Source organism: Bos grunniens, chromosome 5, assembly GCF_055505025.1.
Source record: "Bos grunniens cultivar Pamir isolate PY7600 chromosome 5, Bosgru_T2T1.0, whole genome shotgun sequence".
Lineage (NCBI taxonomy): Eukaryota > Metazoa > Chordata > Mammalia > Artiodactyla > Bovidae > Bos > Bos grunniens.
The window spans coordinates 83664238-83677433 of NC_141169.1; the positions used below are offsets into that span (position 1 = coordinate 83664238).

Genomic DNA, 13196 nt, shown 5'->3' on the forward strand with positions numbered 1-13196 from the left:
TCCAATTTCTCAATTTTGACCAAAAAAGCTCAAAACTGTAAGACCCTTTAGGAAAATGCTGTGCTACAATGATATACATCTGCTCCCAACTGGTGTGAAATCAGAACATTTAATCACATCATTTATTTCAGCATTAAAATTGCTGAGGCCCAAAACCATCTCATCAACTAACTTTGCAGAAGCCTTAGCAAACTACCTTTGGCAGCTTTTAATCTAAAGACACAAATTTAAGTTTGCTTTGAGGATTAACCAAGAAAATGTCTAAAAATGCTTTATAAGACTCTAAAGCACAATACAAACATAAGGTGTTACTAGTATTCTTATAGTTCGCTCTCGCCAAGAGTAGGTCCCCCCTTATAGGAAATCTGAGCAGAGCTGAAGTTATTTCTGTATACTTTTCCCAAAGGAATTTATGTTCTATATCAAAAATGTAAATAACTCCTAAAAAAAGGAGAGAGGAGAGGAAAGAAACAAAATTCAGCTGAGACTAGAAGGAGGAGGTAAATTAAATAGCACAGGAGAAGTTTTTTGTAATAAAATAAAGCAACATAAGAGAAAGCAACCCTGGATCTCAGAGATCAGTTTCTAACCCTGCCACTTAACTATCTACTCCTGTGGCCCTGGTCCCTTCACCCCTCTAGGCTCCAGTTTCCTTGTTTATAACTAGAGATAACAGCTCAGACAGTTGCTGTGGGATTAAATGAGATAATATTTATATAAAGCACTCAGTACTATATCTGGTACATAGTAAGTATTAAGCTAATGATTACTGTTGTTGGTAAAATTATTACTTGACCTGTACCCTGATTGGTGACATTCAGGAAGAAAAAGAAGCCAAGAACATGTGAGCGGGGAAGATGAAATACAGAGGACTAAGTCTATATTCCACTGCTGGGCGACAACATTTGGGAAATATGGATTACCACAAAGCATTTTTCGTGTTAAATACACAAATTACTTACTGTGCTTCCAGGACTGCTGAAGAATCTAGAGAAGCGTAGCCAAAATCTCCAAGTCATAAAAGCTGAAGAGCAATGACTGTATAGAAGGAGAACAGGACAAAAAAAAGTGCTTAGTGATGTGTAACTTTCAATTTTCCAAATATTCACAGAAAGAATGAAAGTGAGGCTCCATAGCAAAGCTACCACAACTCTGCTGACCCAAAATAGATGGTTTCAGCATCATGTAGAATCACTTCAGTTTCTACCATCTTGTTTTTTATTCTGGGGAAGTGGCTGTATCTGTGATTGATTTTGAGATGTGTGTGTGTGTGTGTGTGTGTGTGCACGCGCATGCATATGCTCAGCAGCTCAGTCATGTCCAACTCTATGCAACCCCCTGGACTGTAGCCCATCAGCCTTCTGCATCTATAGGATTTTTCCAGGGAGGAATACTGAAGTGGGTTGCCATTTCCTCCTCCAGGGAATCTTCCTGACCCAGGGGTCGAACTTGCATCTCTTGCATCTCCTGCATTGGCAAGTAGACTCTTTACCAGTAGGGTCAACTGGGAAATCATTATTAACGCCATCATATTTGATAACTGCAAAAACAGTAAAAGCGTCCTAAAATTAGGAAGAAGAGAAATTGAATCCCCTCCTGAAGCAGATGAAGAGATAGCAAATAATTGTAAAAGGTTAAAAACAATGGACACTGCCTTTGCATATGAGCTCAGCGTCTTAAACACTCTAACATGTGAAAAGTCTGCATCCATGGATATTAAGACCCATGTCACCAACCAGAGATCTGATGTGAAAGTAAGTGAAAGTGTTAGCCATTCAGCTGTATCTGTTTGCGACTCCATGGACTGTAGCCCACCAGACTCCTCTTCTGTCCATGGAATTCTCCAGGCAAGAATACTGGAATAGGTACCGATTCCCTTCTCCAGGGGATCTTCCCAACTCAAGAATCAAACCCAGGTCTCCTGCATTGCAGGCAGATTCTTTACCACTGAGCAATATGGGAAGCCCTATGGAACCAATAAGAATCAGCAAAAGACCAGGAAAACAGGAAACATTCCATATGGGTGGCCAGAGAATCAACACCCACTTGGGTTGTCAACCTGTCTAGGGTTAATTCAGGGGAAGGCAAAGAGCTTAAGAATTTAAAAGCTGAACACAGTACAAGTACTACTGTCATAAGCCACAGACAAATTGCCAAAGTTCGAGGCCTTTCTGAATTTACACAACATCAACATGAACGGTCAACTCACTATCTGACCTGTAACTGCTAAGGTCTGAGGGAGGTTACAGCTCTCAGTGGACTTTCATTGGAGACAAAACTAGCCTATGATGGGAAAAGATGCCTCCAAAATTACTATCAGCAAGGAGGTGAGGGTATGTCTGGTTTCCCTTTGAGTTTGCCCAACTCATACTCCTCCTTACTGAGAATAACCTTTCAAAATAAAACCTGTACTTAAAGGAATGTGTAATTTTTCTTTTTTAATAACAAAGCAGAGTAGACTTAAAAGCATCTCCCTGAAATTATGGGCTGAAGATCCCCAAAATTTTGTCAATCAGGCGGTGATAAATGGAAATAATATGCCATCACTACTAATTCAGGCTGTGTGGAAAAACATTTTTTTAATGTGTTTTGCAATCTGTGTCTTACTATAATAATATACATACACTGGGCTCTAAATCCTGGATTTTGTTCTGCCACTTTTTCCCATTAGGTTTTAAGCTTGTCAAGGTTTCCTACAATCTACCACACTCACACAAGGAGAGGATACTTATATTCATTCATAAAAACTGTGCCCCTAGAGCTCTACTTAATATTATGAGTACAGCTGATAAGGGCTCTGACAAAGGTCTGCATCTTGCTGGGAGGAAAGGACAGCTAAGTATCCATATGGTTAGTATGGTCTAATGATAATTTTTTTCCCCTTATCTTTAAATTCAATTTAAAGTGACTTCAATACCTAACCAACAAGTGCAAACCACTCCTGAAACTGCATAAATAAAATCAGTTAGACCATTCATTCAACAAAGAAGCATTTACCAAGTAGCCTAGTACTGGGCCCACTGCAATTCTAGAGTACCTTTTATTTCACAACCCCAAAGAGCTTTCAAAGTTGCCCTAACATAACAGTATCAGTGACTGAACTTCTCTTATTTTATACAAGTACAACACTATTCAAAACACTGATTCAAGTGTTCAACACTATTCAAATTCACTGATTATAAATTTAGCTGTTGTGAAAATAAAAAATAAAAAGGGCTGCTGAGACTGACGTTCAATAATTAAATTCCAACTTCCCAATTCAATCCAAAAAATACCCAGTGCCAAGTGGTTTTAAAAAATTACAAGCCAAAATATACAATGATTCAAACATTCCACTAGGCAAAGGAATTAACATAGTTACAACTTCTCTCTTGTAAACCCTTGCTGGTACTGCTACTAGGTAATGAATCAAATTTATCAAAACCCCACTCAAGGATTATACCGTAATGTGCACCAAGAGCAATTTCTAAAAACGGAGTCAGTATCTAACATGCCAAAAATAACGTTATTTACCTGGGTTTTCACCACTTTGGAGCTCTTTCTAGAAAACAGGTCCCTAAATTTAGGTGTCAGATGAATGAATGCATTTTCCCAAACCAACATCATCAAAAGTGGAAGAAAAATCAAGGAGACTGGTTAAGTACAAGGACACAAGTCAGAATTCCTGGGTGGGAACCCCTGCTTTACCATTTTCTAGATACCTCAATTACTCTGTCTGCAAAATGGGAATAAAAACATCCACTCCACACAGTTGCTCTAAGGATTAAACCAAGGTAGATTAGCACGGTAACAGCTTAGGAGCAAGCAGCATTATATACAGTGTTTGTTTATGATGATTATCATATGACTAGATCATCTCAATCATCTATACAAATGTCTTTCCCTGATGAAAGCCTTCTTTAATTGGCCTAGTAGAATTTAACCCCTTCCTCCTCGGCTTCCCCACAAAATGGATTGTGTATTATATTTATTTAGGAATATCTTCTTCCCATCAGGTTAAAGACAAAAGACCACAGTTCATCTGAGTGCACAGGGCAGCAAATACTACTCACTGTTGCCCTTCAGTTCCTTCTCTCTAAAGGTTCTGAACAATAATACTGTGTCAATCAATTAGAAAACATTTACCTGGAGAAAGGAGCTTTATGTAATCAGCACACATCAGTACCGGACATACCTAGGTAAACACTCTCTTAAGACTTAAACAAAAATTTGGGAGGTGGAGAAGAAGGATTCACTTAATATCTTTTAACTACTGACCAAGGTTATCTTTTTAAATTAATTTTTTAAATTTCTTATGCTTTAAAAGCTCTCTCATTATTTCATTCAAAAAGTCTATGGTGTTTTTAATATAGAAATACAGTAGCATAATTTCCACATATGTCAAGTCAACCTAATCATAACTTACCCATCTGCTAATTTTAACATAATCTTGGGGTTGCTAGAAGACAATATGCTTGCCTGATTCACCCTCCATTGTTTATGTAAAATAAAATCATTTTCACATTACACTGAGATGCAAAACTTTCTGGCTTTGATTTGTGCCCTTTTCTGTCTCTCAAAAAAGTGCCACACACATGCAAAAGAGCCTCCAACTTATCCCAGATCACTGGGAAAACACTATCTAAAGGGTTATCCAACTTTGCTAACATGATGCTGCAGCCCTAACTTTGAGAGGACAGAACTTTTCTGAGAACAAATGGCTGAACTGAGGCTGCTGCTTTATTATCCCTTTCTACAAACTGTGATTCTTCCTTTGTTTTTATAGTGTGTTACCTTTAGAAATTAATTTTTTCAGCATAAAAACTGCTGAGGACACCTTATTTGCACAAATATTTCTGGTCTCCACTCTATGATTTATTTAAAAAGAAACTCAAACACAAAAGGCTAAAGAAGAATTGCACTCATTTAATGTGGTTTTCCTAAGTCTAATTTTTTTTTCATTCCCCAGTGGCAGGGGCTTCCAAAGGATTACAAAGACAACAACACCCAATTTGTTTCTCATTCTAAACATACCCCAAGTAAACGGGGAATGTTATTAGCCATCTTAACAAGGAGAACACCACAAATGCTAAGCCAGATTAAAAAAAAAAAAAATTTTTTTTTTTTTTTTTATCCATTGTACTTCCTCTGAGATCAGAATCTTTTACAGAAATGTACTTTGACGAGTCTATGCAATGAACAAATGTCATCATAATTTAAACATCCTATTTTGGACGAATTTCTCTCCCCTCATATACTCACAAGAATGGTCAATTCACATACAATACCTCTCAGCTCCTGGATAGACAGTACAATAAACTTAATTGTTTTATATATCCTGAGGCATACAAAGAAAAACCAAACACAAAGAGGCTTCCAGTATCTTATATACATTTATGACCGAGACAAAGAACTTTCAAAAACCTGCCCTCAGTAAGCAAAACTGGGCTTCAACAACAATAAACCCTGCCTTAAAGTAAGGAGACCTGACAAGTATAAGGCCTAACCCCGTCCCCCACTCACAGCCCCCTAGAAACCAAGTCTCACTCCCAGCTTACAGCTAGGAGGCATAACTGAAACACTTAGAGCTGTTTCCTCAGATTTGAGTAGTATTAAAGCTAATACTCAGGCCACCTTTTCCAAGCAATTGGCTTCTATCAAAACTTATCCCAAGTTGCGTGAAATAGACAGGAGCGTTGGCTCTGCATTTTATCAAGTGAGGAACACTAGCATCATACTTTCTGGACAAGCCACTACTCCCTGCACCACCAGCTCTCCCCGCCCCCCTCCCCATTTCTTTTTATGTCTTTCCTCCAAATGCACAATACGAAAAGCGGTCCCATAAAACAAAAGTAGTATCAGTAAACGGGAGGCCACCGATTTTGAAAATAAAGTTAGTTCTTTTGCTCTCTACCTGGCAACTTTTAAGGGTGAAATGTTTCCTTCCTCCATCGGACACAACCTTCCCTATTTTAACCCATACCAAACAACCACTCGTTCGTCCCCTCGTAGTAAAGGTGAAAAAAAGGGAGTGGGAGAAAATGATGGTGCAAAGAAGGGTCTAGGATTCCAGCGGTAGGGTCCGATTTTGAGAGACCGGCTTTAAACACTCCTTGACTTCTGGGAGCTGGACGGCTTTTACTGTATCTATTTGAGAAATGTTTAGCAATCTGACGCATCAGTTTTTAGGAATGGTACACAAACAGCCCCCACAATCTAAGAGCCATGCCCAGAAGCCTTCCCCTCGCTGGCATCGGCTGGAGGGCACCGGACGGGAGAGCAGGGGATACAGGGGAAGGTCCATGACATTTGTTATTGTTTATGAAGCCCAGGCAGGGACAGAGAGCCCGGGGCTCGGGGACCGTGGAGGCGAGAGGCCAAAGGAGTCAGGAAGGACAAAGATTCCTCCCCGGGCCCCAGGCCACCTCTCCGGACACCGGGGGCCAGAATCACCCCAAGGAACAAGAGGGCCAAGGCCGTCACCGGAGCTTCACCGGAGATATTTCCAGCCTCGAAATCAGCCCGGCTTTCCCTGGACACCCTAAGACACATAAGATCTTCTCCTGATCCGGCTCTCAGAGTTGGGGCCGGAGCGGTAAGCCGTACCCCCTAGCCTCCTCCGCGAAGGAGCGCCGCAACAGCGCACTCACCTGCCTCCGGTCGCGCCCGCGGCCGGCTCAGCCTCCGCACGGACCGCAGCCGGCCCGGCGACCGTCTGCTCCCTCTGCCCGCTCCGCCCTCGCCCCGCCCCCGGGAGGTGGGACCCGCCGCCGCGGAGCCGGAATCTCGGGGCGGCCTCCCAGAATTCTCGCGAGCCCTTCCTCCTCCGTTTCTAGGAGGCTCGGCCTGTCCCTGACGTCATACGCAGCACAGCCGGAAGTAGCCTTCTGTCGTCAACGCAGGCAACCCCCCCTCCGCCCCGCCACACACACTCCCCACCCATCTGCGCCAGGTGAATTCCTGAGTAGCCCTGAAAGAGTTGTTCGAAGAATGACCGCCTCCCTTCCTCATCAGCCTCACCTCACCTCCCTCTTCTCTGCTGAAAGCTAGAGAGTTAAGGCCACTCTTGAGTGACCCAGGGTGTTGCCACATTGGTCACATGTCCTACCTGTAGCCAGAGTTTTTCTTGATGCTTCACAATGCAAAGTGAGTATTAAAGATAAAAGGGAGCTTAGACATCATTTCTATTAATCTTTTGGAACCTTTTGCAGAGTAGGAAAATGTGGTCAACAAAAATGGATTGGCTGATCGTGTTGCCTAACTAGTAAGTCAGTGTTCCTTGACCCTTTTTCTTTTCCATCATGACTCGATTGTAGAGACTTGAGAGGGATTCACATTTGGAAAAGCTACAAAAACAACAACAACAACAACAACCCCCCAAACTGCAGCATTCATGAAAAATTTTCTTGTGTCATCTTGGAAAATCTAAAATAACCGACAGTACTGGGCTGCTGCTTGTTTAGGATCAGAGAACTATGAGGAAAATCACCTGTACTATGACTCAGAAAGGATGGCTTTGGGAAGGTGATGCATTTGAGTTTTTATTGAGCAAATCAAATAAGAGAATTGTCCCCAGTTATCGTTAACAAATTATCTTCTATCTAAATATGGGAGATTTTATAAAATAGAATTTACTTTAGACTGTTATGACAATATACAAAGCTAGTGCTGTGCTTGCAGAAAATGTAATTCAGAGATGACAACCATTATCTTTAGTTTTGCCCAGAGCAGGTGACACATAGGAAAGACTTAGGAAAGAATCTTAACATCACTTCTCTCTTTTTTTTTACACTATCTCCCACTCCAGTATTCTTGCCTGGAGAATCCCATGGATGGAGGAGCCTGGGGGCCTACAGTCCACGGGGTCGCAAAGAGTCGGACACGACTGAGCGACTTCACTCACTCACTCACTCTCTCTCATACATAGCTTGATTGTTGGAAAAAGCACTATGTGATCTGGTAATTAGTGTGTTCTTGGAGAAATCAGTTCCTTCTATATCATATGGCGATTTTGAGGTTCAAATGACAGTTGCCATATGCAAGCATTAGAAGTTTAATTGTGATCAACCATGCTTGACAGAGGGCTGTACACCTCTCTCCCTCCACCACACACATATTAATTCAGGTGAGTAGGACTGAGAACAATTTATGGAGTATTCTCTAGCAAACTTATGTTTTCAAATGTGCCATGCTATTTTCATGGCACTGAGAGTTATAAACTAGTCTAGGGTATCAGACTAAGATAACATGAGGCAGGCTAGTTTCTAAATTGAAGGCATTCCTAACAAATTCCCCTAGGTGTTGAAGGTACCTGACCTGAATCAAATTAGAGCCAAGTGCCCTTTTGGAAGTTTGGTGAAATCTATGGACTCTTTTTCAGAATAGTGTTTTTAAATGCATAAAATAAGCTACCTAGAATATAAAGGAAATTGATTACATTAATGTAAAGTTATTAAAATACTAAAACTGAGTTTTTTATATAGTTCTGATATAAGCAGCTTCTGACTCTTAATAATCCTCACCTTCTGGTATTCCTATCTTGCACAACCCCCTTCTCTTAAGTGTGGACTGGACCTAGTGACTTAGTTTTGCAAAGGAGAATACAGCAAAAATGATGAGATGTCACCTCCACTACTGGGTTACAAAGAACTCTGGCTTCCATCTTGTTCGTCCTCTCTTGCTCCATTTCTTACTCACTCTGATGAAAGCAGCTGTCATGCTCTGCCCTGTCTTGTGGAGAGGGCCACACAGTAAACACAGAGCAAAGTCTCCAGTCAACAGACACTTAGGAATTGGGGCACCCAGTCCAACAACCTGTGAGGAACTGAATCCTGCCCACAACCACATAGAAGCACACTCTATCCCAGTGGAACTTCAAGATGACTGTAGCCTGGTAAAGGACTCTTAGCCAACATACGCAGCGAAGTCTTGCAAGATTCCTACCCCACAGACACTGTGAAATAATATGTATTCATTTTTTAAGCCATTAATTTGGGCCAGGGGTAATTTATTACACAGCCATAGATAATAATAGTTATATATTTGCTTCTTTATTAATGCATCAAAAAAGCAAAATGGCTGTCTGGGGAGGCCTTACAAATAGCTGTGAAAAGAAGAGAAGCAAAAAGAAAAGAAGAAATGGAAAGATATAAACATCTGAATGCAGAGTTCCAAAGAATAGCAAGAAGAGATAAGAAAGCCTTCTTCAGCGATCAATGCAAAGAAATACAGGAAAACAACAGAATGGGAAAGACTAGAGATCTCTTCAAGAAAATCAGAGATACCAAAGGAACATTTCATGCAAAGATGGGCTCAATAAAGAACAGAAATGGTATGGACCTAACAGAAGCAGAAGATATTAAGAAGAGGTGGCAAGAATACACAGAAGAACTGTACAAAAAAGATCTTCACGACCCAGATAATCATGATGGTGTGATCACTCACCTAGAGCCAGACATCCTGGAATGTGAAGTCAAGTGGGCGCCTTAGAAAGCATCACTACGAACAAAGCTAGTGGAGGTGATGGAATTCCAGTTGAGCCATTCCAAATCCTGAAAGATGATGCTGTGAAACTGCTGCACTCAATATGCCAGCAAATTTGGAAAACTCATCAGTGGCCACAGGGCTGGAAAAGGTCCGTTTTCATTCCAATCCCAAAGAAAGGCAATGCCAAAGAATGCTCAAACTACTGCACAATTGCACTCATCTCACACGCTAGTAAAGTCATGCTCAAAATTCTCCAAGCCAGGCTTCAGCAATATGTGAACCGTGAACTTCCTGATGTTCAAGCTGGTTTTAGAAAAGGCAGAGGAACCAGAGATCAAATTGCCAGCATCCGCTGGATCATAGAAAAAGCAAGAGAGTTCCAGAAAAACATCTATTTCTGCTTTATTGACTATACCAAAGCCTTTGACTGTGTGGATCACAATAAATTGTGGAAAATTCTTCAAGAGATGGGAATACCAGACCACCTGATCTGCCTCTTGAGAAATTTGTATGCAGGTCAGGAAGCAACAGTTAGAACTGGACATGGAACAACAGACTGGTTCCAAATAGGAAAAGGAGTATGTCAAGGCTGTATATTGTCACCCTGCTTATTTAACTTATATGCAGAGTACATCATGAGAAACGCTGGACTGGAAGAAACACAAGCTGGAATCAAGATTGCCAGGAGAAATATCAATAACCTCAGATAGGCAGATGACACCTCCCTTATGGCAGAAAGTGAAGAGGAACTCAAAAGCCTCTTGATGAAAGTGAAAGAGGAGAGTGAAAAGTTGGCTTAAAGCTCAACATTCAGAAAACGAAGATCATGGCATCCAGTCCCACCACTTCATGGGAAATAGATGGGGAAACAGTGGAAACAGTGTCAGACTTTATTTTTCTGGGCTCCAAAATCACTACAGATGGTGACTGCAGCCATGAAATTAAAAGACACTTACTCCTTGGAAGGAAAGTTATGACCAACCTAGATAGCATATTCAAAAGCAGAGACATTACTTTGCCAACAGAGGTTCGTGTAGTCGAGGCTATGGTTTTTCCTGTGGTCATGTATGGATGTGAGAGTTGGACTGTGAAGAAGGCTGAGTGCAGAATTGATGCTTTTGAAGTGTGGTGTTGGAGAACACTCTTGAGAGTCCCTTGGACTGCAAGGAGCTCCAACCAGTCCATTCTGAAGGAGATCAGCCCTGGGATTTCTTTGGAAGGAATGATGCTAAAGCTGAAACTCCAGTACTTTGGCCACCTCATGCGAAGAGTTGACTCATTGGAAAAGACTCTGATGCTGGGAGGGATTGGGGGCAGGAGGAGAAGGGGACAACAGAGGATGAGATGGCTGGATGGCATCACTGACTCGATGGACGTGAGTCTCAGTGAACTCCGGGAGTTGGTGTTGGACAGGGAGGCGTGGCGTGCTGTGATTCATGGGGTCGCAAAGAGTCGGACACGACTGAGTGACTGATCTGATCTGATCTGATTAATGCATCAAATAACAAAATCAATACCTACAGTAATTTTGCCGTAGTGATATACATAAACAATATTTTGAGATATCTGTACCAACTTAATGTGGTAGAAAATATGCATGATTTCTATTGGGAACAAAGTCAAAGATTTCTAATATTACTATGGTTTGCTGAATATATTCATAATGGAGGAAATTATCATTTTCAGTTAAGGATTAGTGAAAAAATACGTTGATGCATATGTATTATTAATGCATATGTTTATATATATATGTATATAAAATGTGTATATTTATTTTTCATTAAAGTTCACAGACCCAGATTGAGAACTGTTGGCCTAAATAATAGATTTTTTTGTAGGACTTTCCAAAACTCTTCTTATCAACTCTCTTATTATCAATCATAATTAAAGTTCAGGTAATACAGGTAACAGATACACACCATGGTCATTGCTAACTTTAGTAACCTATAGTTGAATATGAATTTTTATCCCCTATCTTTCACTTATTCCTTCTTCTCTAAATTACACCAAATGTGGATAGACAGACTAAAATTGTAGCCCACAGAGAAAAATCATGGTGAAAACCTTTTTGGCACCCAGAATTCATCTGGTCTTTGTTTTCAGTGTGTGATACTTTTACTGTCCTAGACCTACCATGTAGTAAATAACCAAAGAATGTCAAATGACAGTAGTAAACGGTAACAGAAGGAAGCTATTAGTAAAACCCTTCCACATAGAAAACATAGAAACAGAAAAGTTGTTTTCCCGTGTATGCAGCTTTGCATCTGTGGGATATGGTCAAAGTAGTATTTAAACTTACTGCTTTAAATGCATTGAACAGAAAACACAAAAATGTAAAAACAAGTGAACCAAACTTTCAACTCAGGAAACCTGAATTGAAAAAGAAAACTAAATTCAACGAAAGTAGAAGAATGTTAAGATTACAGCAGAATCCCTTCCAGATGTCCTGGCCCTTATGTGTACCAAATATTATAGATCAAATACATAATTGCTCCCATATATAACTCCATGTTTCAAATAGATGTAATTTATTAAGATTAACAAATTCAAATACAATTCTAAAATATAAAGGCAGAAATTAATGTAACACAAAGTAAAAAAAAAAAAAAGTCTGAAATTGACCAATAAGGTAATTCTTTGAAAAGTCAAAGAAATAAGGAAATAGGGAAAATCTTTGGCAAAACTAATCCAGGGGGAGAAGAGGACAACAGAGGATGAGATGGTTGGATAGCATCACCAACTCAATGGACATGAATTTAAGCAAGCTCTGGGAGTTGGTGATAAACAGGAAAGCCTGGCGTGCTACAGTCCATGGGGTTGCAAAGAGCTGGACACTACTGAGTGACTGAACTGAACTGAATCTAGGGGAGACACACCTAGAAAGCATGATAATAGAGATATAACTGCTCATATGGAGATTTTTTAAGCATTAAAAATTATGATGAAAAAGAGAGGCTTTTCTTGGTGGTCCAGTGGCTAAGAGTCCGCCTGCCAATGCAGGGGTTTGACCCCTGGTCTGGGAAGATTCCACATGCTGCAGGGCATCTAAGCTCATGCACCACAACTACTGAAGCCCACAAGCCTACAGCTTGTGCTCCACTACCAAGAGAAACCACCATAATGAGAAGCCTACAGACAACAACGAGAGACTAGCCCTTGCTCGTTGCGACTAGAGAAAGCCCACTTGCAATTTCAAGGACCTAGTGCAGCCAAAAAGCCCACCCACAGCTTCAAGGACCCAGAGCAGCCAGAAGACAAATAAATAATACACTTTTTTTTTTTTTTAAAAAGAGATCGAGAGGCTATCAAGACGAGCTGGCTGAACACTTCCTTCTGTGTGAGTATGAGCAATGTTAATTCCTGATTAGCTTTATGGATAGACAAAGAAGAGTAGTTCATATTTATTGAGGGTTTTTTTTTTTCTGTGTGCCAAGCATTATGCTCTCTGCTTGTATTGTAATCTTTATAATAAGTTGGTGAGTTAAGTATTATCACCAATTTATAGATGATGAAACTGAGGCTCAAAGAGCTCTAATAACTTACCTAAGGTCACCCAGTAGCAAGTAGCAAAGCCAGCAACCCAGATTCCTAATTGGATCAAAGAAGTACTACTACGCAAAAGTAAAAGCATAGAATTTAGAGACAGAGAAACTAGTTTGAAGTACTTGCCTGTTTACAACATGTTCAATGATTATTAACTGTGAGTACTGCATGCATGCTAAGTCGCTTCA

The 13196-nt window shown here is 40.5% G+C and overlaps 1 protein-coding gene across 3 annotated transcripts in view; it reads right to left on the minus strand.

Annotated features, from left to right (window-relative positions):
- STK38L (serine/threonine kinase 38 like) overlaps positions 1 to 6725 on the minus strand; it is an 81702-nt gene extending 74977 nt beyond the window's left edge. For all 3 annotated transcript variants that reach the window (XM_086401634.1, XM_086401635.1, XM_086401633.1), the window contains exons 1-2: positions 6630 to 6725; positions 963 to 1038 (exon numbers count right to left, since the gene is read on the minus strand). Coding sequence is in view for 1 of the 3 variants with exons in the window: in XM_086401633.1 (XP_086257759.1) it covers positions 963 to 1019 (57 nt within the window). In the remaining 2 variants the exon portion in view is untranslated. The remainder of the gene's footprint in view (positions 1 to 962; positions 1039 to 6629) is intronic.
- Between the last annotated feature and the right edge of the window lie 6471 nt (positions 6726 to 13196).